The 19,296-nt window shown below is 40.1% G+C and overlaps 1 protein-coding gene across 6 annotated transcripts in view; it reads right to left on the reverse strand.

The window, feature by feature from the left end:
• Positions 1-812: 812 nt before the first annotated feature.
• Positions 813-19,296, reverse strand: part of hhip (hedgehog interacting protein) — a 37,648-nt gene continuing 19,164 nt past the window's right edge. For all 6 annotated transcript variants that reach the window (XM_085276565.1, XM_085276567.1, XM_085276570.1 and 3 more), the window contains exons 5-13: positions 19,075-19,226; positions 16,497-16,670; positions 16,235-16,378; positions 14,790-14,908; positions 13,486-13,609; positions 12,586-12,731; positions 11,275-11,356; positions 3,305-3,453; positions 813-3,123 (exon numbers count right to left, since the gene is read on the reverse strand). In XM_085276565.1, coding sequence (XP_085132691.1) covers positions 2,927-3,123; positions 3,305-3,453; positions 11,275-11,356; positions 12,586-12,731; positions 13,486-13,609; positions 14,790-14,908; positions 16,235-16,378; positions 16,497-16,670; positions 19,075-19,226 — 1,287 coding nt within the window. In that variant the 3' untranslated portion in view covers positions 813-2,926. The remainder of the gene's footprint in view (positions 3,124-3,304; positions 3,454-11,274; positions 11,357-12,585; positions 12,732-13,485; positions 13,610-14,789; positions 14,909-16,234; positions 16,379-16,496; positions 16,671-19,074; positions 19,227-19,296) is intronic.

The raw sequence follows: 19,296 nt of genomic DNA on the forward strand, positions 1-19,296 counted from the left end.
GGCAGGGCTAGGGGCCAGGACTCTACTCTTCGGGTTTTTGGGGGATGTTGCTAACTCCAGGTCCGATAACGGGCACCACACCCGCAGTAGATGTGCCCGGTGTGAGGTCTCGCAGCAAGCTATCAAATACGGCACATTTCTCGGCTTTTAACAAAATGCTATACGTCGCCAGGTTCGTCGAGTTACCTTCTTTGCACAGTATCACCTTATAGCACTTGTTGCAGGCTGCTGAGTTTGCATCTTTTGCTGTGAAGTACAGCCAGAGTTTGACCGCCTCGCCTTGGGCGTTTTTAATCTGTAGCTCTGCTCTAAAAGAACGTACGTACCTGGGCCCGCCTACTATCCTTGGAAACGTAAAATGATTGGCTAGAATCTAAAGTGTATGACATCTCAGGAAAAAAAAGCACAGAAATAAAGCACCAAAATGTGCGCTGCTTTTCGGTCTGGTTACTACCATTTTATATCAGAACCGATACCGGTACCCATCCCTAGTCATCTGTGAAGGTTGCTCCTTTTTCACCAAGCTCTGATTGAATAGGGAACCCTTTAATGGCTGTACCACTCCTTCATAAGTCATTCATGAAATGTTTTCACTCCTAATAGTTACATTTATAGTTATGTTGCTCCAAGTTGGTCAATTTTAACTGTTAAAAATTTTTTATGTTATAGTACACACTATGAACTGATTAGAAAATTTATATAAGAAAATCATTTTAAAAATAGATACTTTTTTAAAAACATCTTAAACAAGAGAGACAAATATTTCAGACATGCTATACATTTTAATAGACATATTGATATTTCTGAAGAGAAACCAAGTTATCCCTACTTTTATTTACAATACAGGAATACAAAATTGTCACATACAGTACAATGGTAAAAACAACATAGAGAATTTAAATAATTATTTTATTTGTGTAACTACTTAAATAATGAAAATGGTTATTCTATTCACACCACGCCGTCTCAGCAGCTACAATGCAACTTTCACATTAAGTGCTAAAAAATTATAATTTTCCATTTTACAGCATGAATTCCTTTTTGATGTTTTAAGACCAGGTACAGTTGTTTTATTTCAGCAAACACAAGGAAAGCAGGAGATGAACAATAAGCACATCATTTATGGCCACTAAACTTCAATTGACTAAACTTTAATTGAAAATCAAGTTATTGAAACTAGATTTTCAAAATAAAAGCTGTGGATAAAGTACAAGGATAAATATTTTCCTTAAAAACTTAAAACAACAGCTGTCAGTTCTGGGAAGACTGGCTTTACGGGTAGTGAAGAAGAAAAGTAAAAAAATTAAATGTTCTTATTAGGATGAGTCTTGGGTTTGAAAGAATGCATCTATATGCATCTATAATAACAAACACATTCTTAAAATTTCTTGCCTTACTCTGGAAATGCTCACAAGAGAATTTGCACTTTCTTCCTCAGGTTAATGCCAGCCCTGTCTCTGAGCTCCTTCCACACTGACTTGGTGGCCTGTCGAGATCTTTGATCATCTTACTACAGAAGCACAATTCTGACGGTCTTGCTGTGGGGGTGGGGGTGGGTGGGTTTTAGATGAGCTTCACCAACTCCTCCGAATGACTATTTGCAGGCACAGACATGCGTTACTTGTACTCTGGGCAAAAAAAGAAAACATCCTCGCGTGTCTTTTATAAAAGCTGCATATGTATAAGTACAACATGAAATGACATGAACTGACGAGCTTAGTGTAAAATTGCTTTCTATAAACACCATATTCTCCCATATATTATTACGCTTAAAAAAATAAACCCTCCTCTATGATAACAATAGTAATGCTATAGATTTTTTTGTAGATTTTTTCTTGTATTACTAAGTAGGTAAGCTCTATTGGAAATATACATCAGCGCGTTTCATCCCTTCCCTTTATAGTTTTGACTTCAGCTTTCTGCTTCAGTGTGTGACGCAATGAAAAGAGTTTGTTAAACCATACCTGTGACAGTGTGCTGTGTGAACGTGTGGAGCTGAAACTACTCTCATTGCGCTTTTAATAAATGTTGAAATTAATTTTGAATAAAAAAGTGAATGAAAGGAAAACGATACAGTGCATGGGATTCGAACACTCCGTTCAAATTGCATGAAACTGGCGCTGACAAAGTACAATGTTCTCAACTCGCTCATTCCTACGTCTGTGTGTAGATCCTCTCTGTACACTGATAGCAAATGAGTGATACGTTCTTTATACTGTAAATTGCTGTTTATGACTATGTACCCACAAACTGAACACAACATAAATGAGTCAACACAGCCTTCCTCTTGTTAGTGCTTTTGGAATAGTAAAGCAAAAAGCACTGCAGGCTCTATGAGACGCATGCCTCGTGCTCACAGTCTGAGTGCGTAGACATTTATTTCTTTGCTAGGTTTTCAACGGACCGTGAACACAAACTGCATCTTGAGCCACCCAATTCTGAATCCTTAATGAACTCCTGAATAATCAACTGTCTCCACTGAAATGCCTCAAACTCCATTTTTCGTAAGGCAGCATAAAAGTCTCGGGGTTTTAACAGTCCGCTCCGGCAGAGTTCCTGTTCCTGTGGAGCCAGTGAAGGCGTTTTTAGAGCAGCAGAGGAAATGTCTTAGTGGAACTCATCAATCAGCTGTCTGCAGGGCTCTCTGAAATGTGAACACGGCTTGGATGCCAGGCCTGGTGTTCAGGAACAAGTAGCTTATAGGTAAGGAGAGGAAAAGCTTGGTATGGTGATGTGGTTTAAAAGCAGTCTGATGGGGTCCTGCATGTGTGTGTGTGTGTGTGTGTGTGTGTGCTTGCCCGTGAGAATGTGAGGGGAAATTAAGGGGCCACATTTAGCAAACCTCTTTAAGAGTCTTTTGAGGGCGAAAGGTAGATGTGTGTAGACTTGAGGATGGATGATGGGGAGCGGCCCCCTCCGCACACCACTATACGACGTACTTGGTCAGGTCTAAGAGGTACGAGGTCATGTCGATGATGTGGTCCACTATCCCGCCATTCTCCTGGTCGTTGGGCATACCCCGCTCGCTCTTCTCACACTGGTTTCCGGAGTAGCCACTCTTACACAGGCACTTGTTGGGCTCCACGCAGACTCCTCCATTGCGGCAGGCTGGTTCACATTTGGCTACAGTCACAGGGTATGAGAGAGTGAAAACACTTTAAACTTTGTTTTATTCAGACGTACTCTGATTTCTGATTAGGGAAACTATGGCAGATATTACTGAACATCTTTTCCACATCTGAAGTGAAAGAACACGTCGATGTTGGTCCATGTTATACGCTGAGGGCGACAGATGCACTCTTACCGACTCGGCAAAATTGTCCTTCCCAGCTGGGGTTGCAGCAGCATTTGCCGGTGGGAGTACAGCGGCCGTTCTTACAGTGTCTGGAACAAGCTGTCATCAGCAGCTCCGGTGGCTCCACCTGATGCTGGCACTCCTTAGGGGTGTAAGGCCTGCAGCAATTGTTAAAAAAACAGAAGAAGACAAAGTAAGTATTCAGCAGACAGAAGCCTCTCAATATGGTGATTAAGCCACAGCGACACAGCGACAATTTATTATAACCAAATAAATAATACAAGACATTTCAAGTTAATAACCGGAGAACATATTTCAACTCTTAATAATAATAATAACACAGAATCAGAATTGTGTTGATTTATGAAGGGAAAATGTGGTTTAAAGGCATGTAGCTTTGGTATAATTCACTGTTTGGATGACTGCATGTCAAGAGATGTGCTATATGTTGTTTAAATTCTACCTATTAATCAGCATCTGCCTCAAATGAATGAACTGCTGTTGTGTCCAAAACAGAAATCAGTCATTCAGCGTCCACGGGTCGTTTAATTGGGCTTACACAAGTCTGTTTAGAGGTTTGAGCCTCGCCCACAAACACATTTAGTTGCCAGATCACAACAGTTTCTACAAAGTTTCACGCAACCTTTAAAAAAAAAAGTCCTGTTAAACAAAAAGCTGAGACTAAACAAAAACAAAACACTCATCCAACTCACACTGGCTGAGCTACACAGTAACACTATACCATGATTTAGGATGGGACTGTAGGAAATGTGTTCTATTTAAGCATCTAACACTTGACTGTGATGTATTGTGGTAGCTATTTATTTACCGCAAAGCTATTTTTGAATGGTACAACAAGACAAATCTGCCATCGCACGCTGCGTCCGTGATCTCAGATTTTCGAGCCTATCAGGTTTTGTTGATATGTAACTTAAGTGGGAAAGCACTTTTGAAGTGAGGGACTTTAAGATGTAAACTTTTAACTTGCCAAGTTAAAAATTTATGTATTTGCTCCTGAAGGAGGCGTGTGTTTCTTTTTCCAGTGACATGCTGTTAAAGTGACGGCGGCTCTTTTTCTACGTATTACCAATTAATAGCAAGTTAATATTTAAGCGTGTAGTTGGGACATGAGCCGCTTCATGTGTGGTTGTTTTTATTTTGAATTCTTATTCGAAGAACGAAACGACATACGGGGTTAAAGCATGGCTCCCACAGATATGAACACGGTTTGGAAAATGCACACAGACACAAACAGAAACATCTCCACACCATATGTGCCAAGTTTGAACACCAGAGAAGCATATTATTCCATATTAAGACAAACATCCAGACACGCACATCAGCAAATGGGCTGAAACACAATTATTTCATATCACGCTCCACAAATCTGGAAATAATACAGTGAGTGCGTAATCAAGTTCGAATGTGAAGCGTCTGTTGGTGCCCACACACACACACACACACACACACACACACACACACACACACACACACACACACACACATTTGCTAGTGTGTACATTTGTGAAAAGGAGAGAGAGGAAGAAAAATAGATGTGTAAACATTCTGCTACAAAACATTGTTGGACATTAAGGCGTGTGCGCATATGTCTGACACACAGGCAGGGTAACTGGACTCTTGTGGACCGGTGCTGGTATGAGAGGCGTGAGCAGTGAGGTCACTGAATGTGTATGTATGTAATTCTCACTCCACGATAGGACGGGCCTCATCAATCATGGCAGGGGAGCAAATAGTCAATCAGCAGGAGAAGCCAAAACTAGATTGAAGACATACAACCAGCAATTTGTATATTAAAGCTCAAATCAGCTATTTTTAGAATACATATTACTTCCATCTGGGTAGCTGTTCCTATGGTAGTCACGTTTTACGTTACAATAACATCTCAGAACTTATCAGAGTCTTACGATTGTGTTCTTTCCTGTTTTACCTGTCTCTAAGAGCGAAGGCTGCCCGCAAATGGCATCAATAAGCTTTTCCTCCATTTCTGAGTGTCGGAGGTGTCATAAGAGTTGCTCTGACAGGTTTTGGTAATGCGGTGTAAATGCCAACCTGGATTTGCATGTAGTAGCCCCACTGAGCAGGTTCTGTGAGTAATGAAGCTCCTCAAAGTGTTTACTTTGTGTTTGTTGTGGAAGCACCACTAGATACTCATTCTATTCTGCTTTGGTGAGGTGCTGATCACCTGTTCCAGCAGTCGGTACTTCGGTATAAATTATTTTCATTTTACTTGCTGTACAGATTTAAATGAAAGATGCAGTTTTATTACAAAAAATACTAACAACTGGGGGATAAATACACTTGATTTTGTGCATACTAATTATATATTTGAAGAATTTCACAAATATATGTTAAATAAAGAAAATCTTAAATGCTGATTTCCTGATTTGAAAAGTGTGCTGCAGGTGTTCTGACAGACACACTGCCTGTGTGTATGTGTTAAAGTTGCTTTAAATTTTGAGGATGGAGTGTCGGTGGGGGTTGATTCCCATGCTCCCATCAGCACCCAACTCCATACTCCATCTCTGCTGGCTTTTGTTGCTGCAGGCTGCATGTAGTTAAAAAAAAAAAAAAAAGAGCAAAAGAGGGGAGAAAACAGAAAGAGAAGGAGAGGGAGAAAGAGTAAGAGTCCCTAGAGAATTGGGGGGGCTGGTCTGTAGCTAACACTGTTAATAGCAGGCAGGGGTCAGCAGTGCTACTAAACAGCCTGTACGACTGCCAGGGTGGCTGTGAAAACAGCACCTGCTGGTAGCACCACTTGACAAAGGCAGCTGGGTCAACAGCCACTGTGGGAATTTATCAACTTTGGGAGGGGTGGCGTATGTGTGAGAGTAAGGGAGTGGGAGAAGGCGATAGTGCTTCCACAAGAGTTACAAGTGGAGAGACAGAAAGAGAACAACTAAAGTCAGAGAGTGGTATGAGACACTGATCATGCCATAACTGAACATAAAACAGAGCAAAAAGTGACAAAGCACGCAAGCACAGCTGCAAAGATAACATACAGAACAGGGCAGATGAATGCAGGATCAGGTTCTTTCTTTGTGTCCTCTCTTCTTCCCTTACGTCAGTTAAACATTAACAGTGACCATCCTTCAAATCTTCCATGTCGAAGGAGTGCGAATGCTCTGCCTCAAACTTGTTATCAGTGTGTATCTGTGTTTAGCTTGTTAGCTCGCAGGGTCTGTTTGATTGACACGAGGTGTATGTGAGAAAAGGGCTATGGAGTGGTGTACACTGTGCACTCTAACAATGGCCTAATCAAACGGCCCAGTGTGGTCTCTTTTGCTGTTTTGTCATCCAACTCCATTGTTTGGGGGCTCCTTTTGTAGCTTCTTTCCTTGTTTTAATTGTGTAAGAAATTTACTGTGTATTGTAGGAGCCAGGGCTATTCAGTGGGACTAGCAAGCAGCTTTGTCAAGGGGAGGACCACAGCGGAGATGTAGGAAGATTTAGGAGGGATAGGAAAATAAAGAAAAGACTTTTTTTTTTCCTGTAGCGTGCTGGGAGCTGGCGTACCACACACGCACACAAGCTCGCATGTGTGTGTGTACCCACCACCCACATGGTTTACATCTATGCACACAACACACAGAAAAGCACACATATAGATAAATATATCCACGAAGGAGCACCCGTGGTCTCCTTCCTCAGCACATCTAGTGATTTGTGACTTCCATGTCTAATGCAGTTCATAAAGGAGGTCCCAGGGCCCTATTTGAAGTTCACTGTGTCTTTTTAAGGGCTCTGCTCACTGTAATTCAATCAGTCTAGCTTGCAGCTGACAAAACCCGAACGTGTGAAAAGTCCTTCTCAATACTGCTTTCCCTGTGACGAGCTGCAACATGAAGAATGGCAAATTGCATTTTGTACCAGAAAGCAGCAGGAGATCTGGCTCTATATGTTAATTAAGCTCCTGCCAAGGACTGACCATAGGAGCAAGGTGGGGGTGCAACGTGGGGATTCTGAATTATGATGTGATAAACACGTAACTTTACTGTATGACCCTCAGAACAGGTAAAAGGACATAAAACAGGTTTGTTCCTGGCACAAATATAATGCTTTCACTGTACAAATAATTGTTATTAAATGCAGACTCAGTGGGACAGAAAAGAAGCAAAACCCAGGCCCTGAATACCTGCAGTATGTTCGAGGCACACTCAGGAGTGCAGAACCAGGGTTACTGATGTATGTTAAAGACAAGCAACAAAGGGTAGAAATTACATTTAATCACTTTGCTGTGGAAAGGTGAAACATTAAACATGCTTCCACAGATACCTATTCTTATCTTCTAAACTCTAAGGTCCTCTCATTGATCGTTAAACCACAACCACATCTTACAGTCACCACACTGAGATACGGTCAGTAAAGATATTAATGATAAATATTAATGCACATTTCTATCCCACTGCAACACCAAAAACAAGCCGCGCCTTTCTACATTCTTGCTTTCTCTCGCGTACAACCTCAGTCACACCACACCCATTCGGCATGTTTCAAAATGCATGGTGGCCTATTTATTATTGGAGGGGTACTCCAACTGACAAACAAATACCTAAAAATGAAGTCATTTGGCCAGGACGTGTTTACACAAACACTGCTGAGGGATTTTATGGTTGATGTTTCCTTGTAAGCCTTTACCGCTCCCCTAACGGTTCCTCTTTTTCCCACTCTATGTTCCCAAACACAGAGTTGATTAAAACACAGCGTGAGATGCTATACCGGGCCACAAAAACCACCACACTCTAAAACAAACCTCTGTCTGAATGGGCTTCAGAGTCCAGATGTCCCTGCAGTAGGGAAGAGAAAAGAAGGGAGGACCACCAGACTTGATAACGTGCTGGGGTCAGACACGTTAGCTACCCTATTCATTTCCCCCCCTTTGCCCCCTCTCTCCATCCTCCCTGTAACAAAATCCTAATAACGAAGCCAGAGTGTATTAGGAGTCAGGACTCTAACACCACAGGGTCCACACAAACTAAACAAGTCCAGTTGATGGTGGAAAGAACTGTTCTCTGGGAGAAATGCGTCCAGCAGCCATGCCAGAAAACATAAATACGAAGCAAGCCATCAGGGCCCCCTTTGAAACATCTGTGCTGTAATTAACTGTGCTAATGCCTGGGTGGCACTGCCGTCACCCAGGAATAATAAGATGTGAATATGTTTCTATTGTGTTCTTTCTCCTCAGTATGCTTATGCTACTTTATTTACTTCTCTTAATCACAAGCCACTCATTCACTTGAACCGGTAGGCCTACAGGATCTTATGCTCTCATCTCCCTGCAAAAGCACTGATTAAAAAGATAAAGCACAATCACTGAGTGGGTTTGGCTTGAGACTGTATATGCAGTTGGTTTGAATTACAAAGTCTTCTTATGTTTGAAGTGATTTCTGTACTGCAAATATTACGGATCAAACTTTTTATACATCCCTCTTGTATTTTTGTGGGTCGAATTCATTCCGTTTTCATATTTCCTCATCTTGAGTGACAAATGTTTTTCACATGTACTTGGCTCTCCAAGCAGAGTTTATAGATCTATCACTATCAGAATGATTTCTAATACTGCGATGCATATGGTAAGGATTATGATATGGTGACATGTACTGACATATAAATGATGAAGCTGCACTTGTGCACATGTTCCCTCCAAAGCTAATTAAGCATTAAACTGGAAAAGAAATGGATTTCACCTCCCAAAGGGAAGTAGACGTGTGCTGGAGGGTTCGAATCCACCACCCAGCTGTGGCCTTCTCTGCCTGCGTGTTTGAGCTTCCTCCCACAGTCCAAAGATACGCATGTTAGGTTAATTAGTGCTTCTAGACTGGATGTAGGTGTGAATGGCTGTCTGTCTCTCTGTGTTAGTCCTACAATAGACTGGCGACCTGTCCAAAGTGTACCCCACCTCTTCCCCTATGACAGCCAAGATAGACTCTAATCCCTCTGTGACCCTGAATTCAATAAGTGGAAGAAAATGAATGGATAGTGTATCTACATGGATATTTTGGCTATACAGAGTTTGTCCATATCACCCTGTTAGTGGTTAATATGTTGAAATGTCGCTACTTGACAACAGGTGTCTTTGTCTTTTCCCTCACACTTACCAAAATATCACTGTTGCATATTTAGCATCTAACCAGTAGACAAAAGTTGAATAAAGCAATAGAATCAGTGCTGCTAGCAGTGTTTTTCTAAGCAAACAATTTGAAAGGCTATTTTTTTTTCTCCAGTAACCACTCAGCATCCATTCTGGGAAGCTGTAATGTGCATAAACAATTCTACTTGCAGGAATGTGTGTAAGCAGTGAGGATGACACTGTTCTTCAATGTGATGATCTGTGAGTAACTAAGATCTCATAATATGCTGTTAGGCTCATCTAAATTTCACAACAAAACAATCACAGCATGAAAATAAAGCTGGTGGTTTACTGTAGTTCTTCCATCTGTAATAGGCAGTCCTGATTAGGGGTGTTAACGGATATGACTTTGCTAACAGTGAAGTATTCACCTGCATTAACACTTATTCACACATTAACACATATTGTAAAAAAATATGTGTGTATATATATATATATATATATATATATATATATATATATATATATATATATATATATATATATATATATATATATATATATATATATATATATATATATATACACACACACACACATACATACATACATATATCTCAATACTAAGAAACTAACTGACAATACAAAATTAATACTGATTAGATCATCTTTAGCAATAGTATTGATATCAGCACACACACACACACACACACACACACACACACACACACACACACACACACACACACACACACACACACACACCATAGATAACTGCACAGAACCTAGCTGTTGTCTACAAGCATTATCCATCTACCGGTAAGTATTAACAGTTACCTTATAGCCACACTAGCTGTCTATTATCATTAAGAAAGAGGCTAGCAGCTATGGCTAATATAAAAAAAATGATAACCTTAATGCTTGAGAAAACCTCCTGCCTGTCTGTAATCCTAATACAATGAGTTCATTTACCATGATATCACAAATATTTGTATCTAGAAAGTATTGTGTTTCTTTTGTTTTTGATCAAAAATAAAAAATATGGTGCCAAGTCACGAAAAGTGCAGTGCGACCTCAGCCAACCTTACATGTTTACCTTACTGTATTTTCTTTATGTCTGGCAACCTAAAAATGCTGTCATCATTGATGTTATTCGTTTTATTGTTCTAAGAGGAAGTGTAATTTTTATCAAAATCAAAAATTCAAAAATTGTATCTAGTATTTAGAATATTTTCCTGGGTATAAGGAAAATCAAGTATCGTGACAACCTTAGTACGTACAGCGTTTGCTGCTTCACCTTTCAGATATCATCCTCCTGAATTATTTTTCCAAACTTTAGCTGTGATTATGAATTCATGATATCGGTTAAACAACTTCACACTGTTGAATTATTTGCTTGTATTTTTTAATTTTTTTAACCTCCTTAACTTTTTAAAGCTGCGTTAATATGCCTAAAACAGTTAACGGTAAGAATTGGCTAATAGGCTAATAACATGCTAAGGTAACAATTATAATTGCTGTCTAAAAAAAATCCCAAATTCTCCAATACTTGGGAACGGCTGTCCTGCTTGAATATACTGAAAATAATCTGTGTTGTTGTTGACAGGAATCACAATCAACACTTAAAGCTACTGAAAATGTTGTTCAGACTAACTCGAACGAATAACTCAATTACAACCTTTGGGGAATGAGTTTATAACTAAACTCAACTCAAGAGAGAGCGATTTACCAGTAGTTTTGTCTCTCATTGTCTTGGTTTGCCCTCTTGTGGACGTAATGCAGGATTTTTTAATGAATAGCTGAATGTCCTCCCCACTAAGAAGGAATCACTTAATCACCGAACAACTAACTACATACCAGCACAAATTACCAAGGGACTTCCTGCTTTTACCTTTTCGGGTCCACCAGCTTGTAGAGTTTCCCACTGTGTGACTGCACCATGCTTTTACTACTTGCAAGTATGTAGACTTCACCTGCAAAAGAAGAACAGTTAAGTGGGAATCCCATCAGCATCATCTGCATGAAATACTTCCAATGTCCGAACAACTATTCAGCAGATCCCAGTGCCTAACTAAAGAAGAGACAAGACAAGACAAGGAAACACAAGAAAATGAAAGGGGAGGACATGAGGGGTTTAGGAAAATGAGTGTATCACAGGCTTCTGCATTTCTGCACTTGCCAATGGATTTTAAAAAAGAGTTTAATGAGACAATTGGATACTCATGACTGGGAACCAGGCAGATGATTTAATGAGGAACAAGCCTGCAAGAAAATTCCATAGGGGGACAAATTGTAAACATCTGTCTGTGGGGCCTCTTTTTTGGGACATAGGCCTGGCCCCCGCTGCAATTCTTGCACCACTTGCAAATCCTGATCGAATACAGAAATCTTTAAATATCTCGTCAAACAATAACTCCAAGACCTGGCAACAACTGTGATCAAAGATTTCTGATGGCTGGGCGAACAATTTACATCATGTGTTCATTTTAATCAGAAACATCAGAGCTCACGGTTTACAATTCTTCGAGTGTGTGGTGGGGATCCAACTTATAAAACTGTCTTGTGTCAGTTCATTTCAGGTTACTCTGCATATATTAACTTAATCTTTAACTTGCCCAGAGAAACACTTAACACATGTCATGGTGGCACAGTGAATTAAGGAGGTTTGGAAGATTATGACTATCCTACAAAAATGACAACTAACTAAGATGTTTGGACTACTTAATGAGAGGCGTGTTGGCTTTATCATCCATCCATCCAGTCGCATCTTTATCAGGGTTGTGGGGGGCCTATCTCAGCTAACATAGGGCGAGAGGCAGGGTACACCCTTGACAGGTCACCAGTCTGATGCAGGGCTAACACATGCACACTCCACACAGAAAGGCCTTGGCCAGACAGTGGTGTTGTGAGGCAACAGTGCTAACCATCACGCCACCATGCTGCCTGTTTTCAGATTTTCAGTGGTGTTTTATGCTGTGGTTATGTGTGTTATGTATGTATGTGCTGTACACACAGACATACACACACAGAGTCAACAAGCCTTCAAGGAGTCATGGATTAAAACCCTTGCTTCAGAAAATATGTCATAACATAGGTCAGGTGTAAATCTAAAGAAAGATCAGTGCAAGAGAGAAAAGAAACAAAGATAAAAGATCTCAGAAGCAATTACATTTTTAGCTTTTTTATTAATTGCCATACTAACCCAGTTCATCCTCTCCAAAACCCAAGATGTGTCCAACAAGCATAGTGCCACAGGAGTCAGCTGAGCCCAGGCACAGAGCTTTTTCCTGCCACTCTTCACCACTTGCTGATGTGGAAGATGTAGACTTCTGAAGGATGCGAAGGTTACTAAAGTGAAAAGTAAAAATACTCATGGTAAGTGACTGCAGACTGGATGATACTGTAAAAGGTTTAGTACTACATTTGTGCACAGGGGAGAAAGCAAAAGAAATCAACTGTAGTAGCATGGTACAGCATGGTTCATGACCCATATTCTTTTTCTACACCATGTCCCACATGGTGTTAGTTAGGAAGTCAGCCTTTAGTTTCAAAACAAACATCATGCCGGAGCCTTCACTTTGCCACAACAAAATGCTCCCAAATTGTAATAAGGCACAGAATTAACTGATCACACATTGTTTTAAACACGGTGCCAGCTTGCGATAATTGGACGGATTGGGGAGGGGACACACTTTACCCCCTTTGTTTACTCAACTGTCAGTGTTTGACATCAGCAAAACAGAGAAAACCAGAGAAACCAGAGAAAAGTGTGAACAGCACAGAGAACAATGTGTAATCTCCACTGACACTCAATGGTCCGCGCTGTCATGGTGACATGGGAGTCTATGTTTTCCTCCCATGTGGATGAACTTGGTGTTTACACTGGCACATGCTAATGCAAAGGAAATAGTTTTTAATATTAGAAGAAAAGTCATGTTGATCTTACTAAGTCATAAATCAACTCTGGGAGGATAAAGATGTTAGAATGACTTTGAAATATAGATTTTTGTCATCATGTAAACACAGTTAATTCTTAAAAACATACAGCTACTTAAATAGTCTGTTTAAATATATTAATCAGTCATTTCTTTATTGTACTTACCCATTTTTATCTCCAAAGACATAACTGCCATAAAGTCTCCTAGACTGACAGCCCCTGTAGATGAAACCCCCCACAGGTGGTGCTCCACCACTGGAATGCAGGTCATAGGCAGAGGGCTCATTTTCTATTGGGACAAGGAGACATAGGTCTTATTTAGGCACTTCCAATAGACTCATAGACCTACTGCCATTCATCTGTAACACCATCACAAACTGTCTGCATGCATGTTTTATCCCAGAGACAATCTCTTCTGTCTCACTGATGTTGCAGGGATTGTAATCTACTTAACTGCTTTTCTTGATTCATGCACTGGTGTTGTTTTGTTTGTTTTGGAATCAAAAACATAGACCACGTTCATCAGACATAATTGCTGTGTTGTTTATATGAGACACAAAAAAGGAGGAAAGAGGGAATTCTAGATTTAAATCGGACGTGTTTTATCAAAACTGGAAAAGAATGTATTGATCTTTTATTCAAAAGCGTGATGGTGAGGCAATGTGGCACATTTACTGGATTACGATTTCTTGGCAAGGAAAAATATGAATGGAGGTTTGCCGCCCTTAAAAATTTATGATCCGAGACGGGGTGTGCTCATTTCCCAACCGTAATCACTTTGGAGTTTGGGTAACTGGCTAAATCGGGCATCAGGCCAAGAGAGAGGTGGTCTGTGGCAAGAAGTGACATTTTCAAATGGAGTGAGAGATCAAAGTTAAGGATTAACTTAGCGCAAGGATAACCTGCCTCATATATTTTGGAACAAAGAGCTGTAATTTTCTTTTTGTGGAAAAAGGAAGGATAAGCAGTGTAAAGTGCTGCTGTTATTGATTATTTTCTAAATGTGAGAAGAGCTAGATTCCTCTCAGCTGTGTTTTCAACAGCGCCAAACCATCATCTAGACAGTTATTATTGTTGACAGCTTTAAATCTTACTTGTGGACACCATCTTACATTCCACTGGCAAATCTACACACCACAAATGGGGAATATTTCTGGATCACATCATTTTTACATTTAACCTTCACTGTTTCTGCACTCAACCTGGTGTGTTTCTGAATCTGTTGCCAAAACACTGTTCTTACAAAATGAAAGACATTCATAAAAACACATGTCACTTTCAGGGAAATAAATGTGAAAGGTTATCCAGGATGTTAATGTATTTTCACTTCTTTCTCAGGATGTAATGCAATCAAACAAAACTCCAGCAAAGACTGTGCACAACTGGGTATATTAAAACTCCTTCCAAACATGCGAAAAAGGTAAATATTGTGAACATTTTTGGAAATTCTCATGGAAATTGTAACTCACCATAATCGCCCCCCTTAGTAATTTCCAGTATTCTTCCTGCTGTTGTGTTTCTGCCACTGGCATCTGTACAGAGGATTACAAGACTCCCATTGTCTGACTGAAGTCGATCTACTGCACACCTACAGAGCACAGCGTGCCAGGAATGAATATAACATAACTAGAAGTAATATCCAAACACCAAACAAATAAAAGGTGGCAATACAACACAAGCACAAAAAGGTAATTTGCATGCAGTTGACTATTTCTTTATTGTAACGATGCATCTTGGTAAGAACTTTTATACCGTTGGAAAGCGTGTTTATTTCCCATTAAAGCTAGTGCTACATTTGAGCACCAGAGTTGAGCATGTGCTGAACAGCTTGTTCTGCTATTGAGTTTTGTTTCGAACTTCTAGTAGCCTAGTTGCTGACAATCAGGTGCCTGACTGGCTAGTGTTTAGCAGCATCTTGAGATGAGCACGGACCGTGGTACACCGGTCAGTTGGTGTATGCCCCAGGCCATGTTTGACTGATCTTTATAGGGCTGTCCCATAGGGCTACTTCCAGCTGATGTTAAGCAAAAACCAAGCTGCTGCATTATTTGGAGGGAGGCCTACTGCCACCTCCAAAGTGAAGTTCCATAAATTGGGCAATGCCAGAGACAGGCTACAAGGTAGGCGTCTCCGTCAGGTTGTTTCCTCACTCTCAGCACTGGTGAATCATAGGCAGTCTTCTACAAAACTACAGTCAAGGTTTGCAAGATGACACGGCCAACAGCTTTCTACCAAGACAACCCTGAACAGTCTGCATACAGCTAGTCTCCAGTCTCACAGGGCTGCCATGACTGCCTTCCACTGCTGGCATCAGCAACATGTGCACAGGAACCTGAACATGTGGAGGAACGTGACATTTAGCAGTAAGTCCAGGTTGATGCCATCACACAGGAGTGTGACCAAGCTGGTGACCAGCTGTTGTGGCTGTGTATAGTTCTATATAGCATCAAATGACAACAGCAGTCACCTCAACATACTTTATACTGACATACTATATACTAAGGTAGAGACCCTACAATAATACAGAGAAAATCCCACCAATCAAATGAGACCTTTTGATCAAGCTCTTGGGAACAGTGGGAAGGAAAAACACTGTTTTAAAAAGGAAGAAGTTTTCATGGGTGCAGATCATATATCAAACTCTGTTGTTCAACCTGTAAATGGATTTTACTTGTGTCACCATATAAGAGGAAATAAACAGGCTTTCCAACTGCATAAGATTTATTGCCGGGAAGCATTGTTAACAACAGAGAAACAATCGACCCAACACAAAATGCCTTACTGTTTGTGCTAAGTTCATATTTTCTACAAGAGCAGTAATGAAAATACCCTATAGTATGAGCAGAATTTCTACATTTGAAAATTGCAAATCAGTCATAGCAAGAATCTTTAAAGAGTGCAGTGTTTCACTTACCTGCCTGGATCATGTAATCCATGTGCAAAGATTTCAGGTGGCTGGTTGGTGCTGTTGAAGTAAGGATTGCTCCGTGGTATGGAATATGGAGAAGCACAACTATCTGTGTCTATGTCGACCCTTAGCACAGACCCCGTGAAATCACTGCAAGCAAAAACAAGAACACGCATTCAAAATTGTACACGGTAGGTCACGATTGAAACATGGAGCACAAAGCAGTATATAAACATCAATAAAATGACCCTTGGACTTTTGATCTTACCTCAGTCCATCCATTTCTTCCATATCATCCAAAGTGATCATGCCATCTCCCAGGATGATGTGCAACAGACCATCAGGACTAAAAAGAAGTTGGCCCCCAAGGTGCTTCCTATGCAGCTCCGCCACTTCCATTAGTACTCGGACTGTCCTTGTGTCTACCTGGTTTGGGTTTTTCCTGAGAAAATCATAAAAAATTGCAAATGCAAAAAATATGTTTGCTAAACGGCATTTATAAGGAGTACCCACAACATTTCTATACCTTGATGCTTTTACGCTGTCTTATAAATAAATAAGGGGACTTTTGTCTGCTCCCTTATTTTTAAAGGGGTCTGGGTTCAAATGTATGATATCTGAAAGTGGACAAATGGCCAAAAAGGTCATTCTGACTGATGTAAAAGCCACAGACATATGGTCATATAGTGTTTTAAAATATACAATAAAAGATAATGCTTTTTGTAAATGAATTTTCTGAACTGTTATCTGCTTTTTTCTTCACTAATTTGGTGCAACTTTATATCACACAGACTGTTAATGGGGAGCTGGCAGGTTAAAGGCCATTCAATTCAGCGTTCATGTTTTCACATGTGAAAAGCTCATGGTGATAGTGCATGTATAACATGCACTATCACCATGGATTGTCTGTTTGCTTCAAATAATGACTCTGTTAATGGGTACAATGACACCAAGGCATGGATAAGATATGCTGACATGACACGCGGAACAAAATCCAACATTAAATTACTTTAAATACTTTGTTTTCTGCAGACATTTAGTCTTAATCTAATGTATCGCCAAAGACAGTGGGTGGAGATGTAAAGACAGGGTGCAAAATGTTGCACAATTTCAAGTGAAGTGCAAAATGAGAATTTAGTTTCACAGTATCAGCAACTAATATGGCAAGTTGCGTTGTTTTGGGTAGTCGTGCAATTTTTAAAAAGCCTAAAGTTAAAAAAAAAAAAAAAAGTATTTTAAGCTACCATTAAGTACTTTAACTACCATTTCTCTATAGGACCCTCAAATTAAGGACTATGTGCTGCAGTTACCAAGACTGCATGCCAAGATTATAATTAAGATTAGATCATTAAGTCAAACATACAACTGTGATTATGAAAATGAAAATGTAACACTTAAACATGTTCGTGAGAAAAGATTGTTTTCTTAATCACAGGTCATTGTGAAGGGAGTGTAAGGTACAGACACAGGAAAAGGCAAAACACTGTTATGATAATGAGAGCGTTGCACATCTTATCAAAACACTTTTCTTGGCGATTTGACCAACTTCCTAAATCCTCAAAAGACAAAAATTATCTGTTTTGATTTCTTTGCATGTCTAGAAGAATCCTCAGTGTGCCTTTGAAGGTTTTGTTACCATGGTTTCTTGCAGAAATTGAGGTTAGCAGGTTGGATTTATTAGTGGTATAATCAAAAGATCCACAATTCAGTAATCAGAAACTTCCATATGAGAAAAGTTTGTCCTTTTTATCCGGTTGTTCAGTCTGACGTCACTAGCCGTGTCTGGACCTAAACTCCGCTGCAGGTCCATATATCAAACGATCACTATGGCATTACTGAGAGTTGAAAAACTGTCTAAAGTCTTTCATCTTTAATAAAAATGATCAGCGTTCTGCTCTACTAGGTGTAACTATTGAGTTTAACATCCAGGCATCCATGAAAACGGAATTTATGACATTTAACGGAGTTAGAAGTTAGAAGCTAGCGAGCTAACGAGCTAACTCCCTGCTATCTAAATACAATATAGCATGTCCTGACTGCGGGGTTTTGGAAACAAATTAAAACGTACAGCTCTGTTATCACTTCCAGCATAAATGAAGACAGAAAACTAAAAAGCAGTGACGTTTGTAGGGTTACTGAAGTTGGGCTAGCTGGTATATAATGATGTGCTACGTGACCGCTAGCGACACAGCTATGTTAGCATAATATAAACAAGCTAACTTTTTTTCCACTCGATAAAAGTTAACGTGAGTGTTCTCGGTGGTCAGGAACAAATGTAATCGCATGGCAGGATGCTGTAAAAGGACCAAACTTCAGCCAGGAGAACAACTGAGATAATCCATCCATAATACGAGGTTAGTCATTCATATACTGCTGCATGGGCTGGGCTGTAGTTACATTCTAAGGTTTTAAAAACTGAGTTTAAATAAATGATTAGCGGTAATAAAAGCCGAGGGAGGTCAACGGTGATCACTGACTGTTTTAGGAGCTTTTTGAGATCAAATAGAAGAAAATACATAACATTAAACATGTTAACAACACAAAAGCCATATTAAACGCAGACTACTTTAGACCCGGAAGTAGGATTCGTCGTGTCATCACTGAACAACCGGATAGTGTTTAGAATTTAAATAAAATTAAAAACAATGGGAAATGGGAATGTTCACCACATTTCATAGGTACAGTACTACAAATCACAGTTGTCTAAAATGAAAACTGTTTTGCATTCATGTGCTAAAGATGTCTTAAAATAAGTTTGCATATCCAGTCTCTATTAACCTCGACCTTTTATGTACCCTTATGGTGTCATTTCAGGCAGTGGTTTGGTGCACTACTTCTCCCATTACCTCGAAACGGTGTATTCAACTACACGGAGAATGTGGTCGTGTGGTCCGATGGCCCAGCGCTCTTGGTTGGTGGTGTAGGAGACGTAGAGCTTGCCATTCTTCTTATAATTGGGGTGGAATGCCAAGCTTAGCAGGCCCCTTTCATCTCCGCCCTGCAGTCAGATGATAAACACAAAAGATCCAGGAGTTAATTATGTCCCTGCTTGGCTTGTGCTTGGCTGT

This window comes from Mchenga conophoros, linkage group LG6 (assembly GCF_057382185.1).
Source record: "Mchenga conophoros isolate Kocher_MC1m ecotype Shallow Benthic linkage group LG6, M_conophoros_male_GT1.1, whole genome shotgun sequence".
Lineage (NCBI taxonomy): Eukaryota > Metazoa > Chordata > Actinopteri > Cichliformes > Cichlidae > Mchenga > Mchenga conophoros.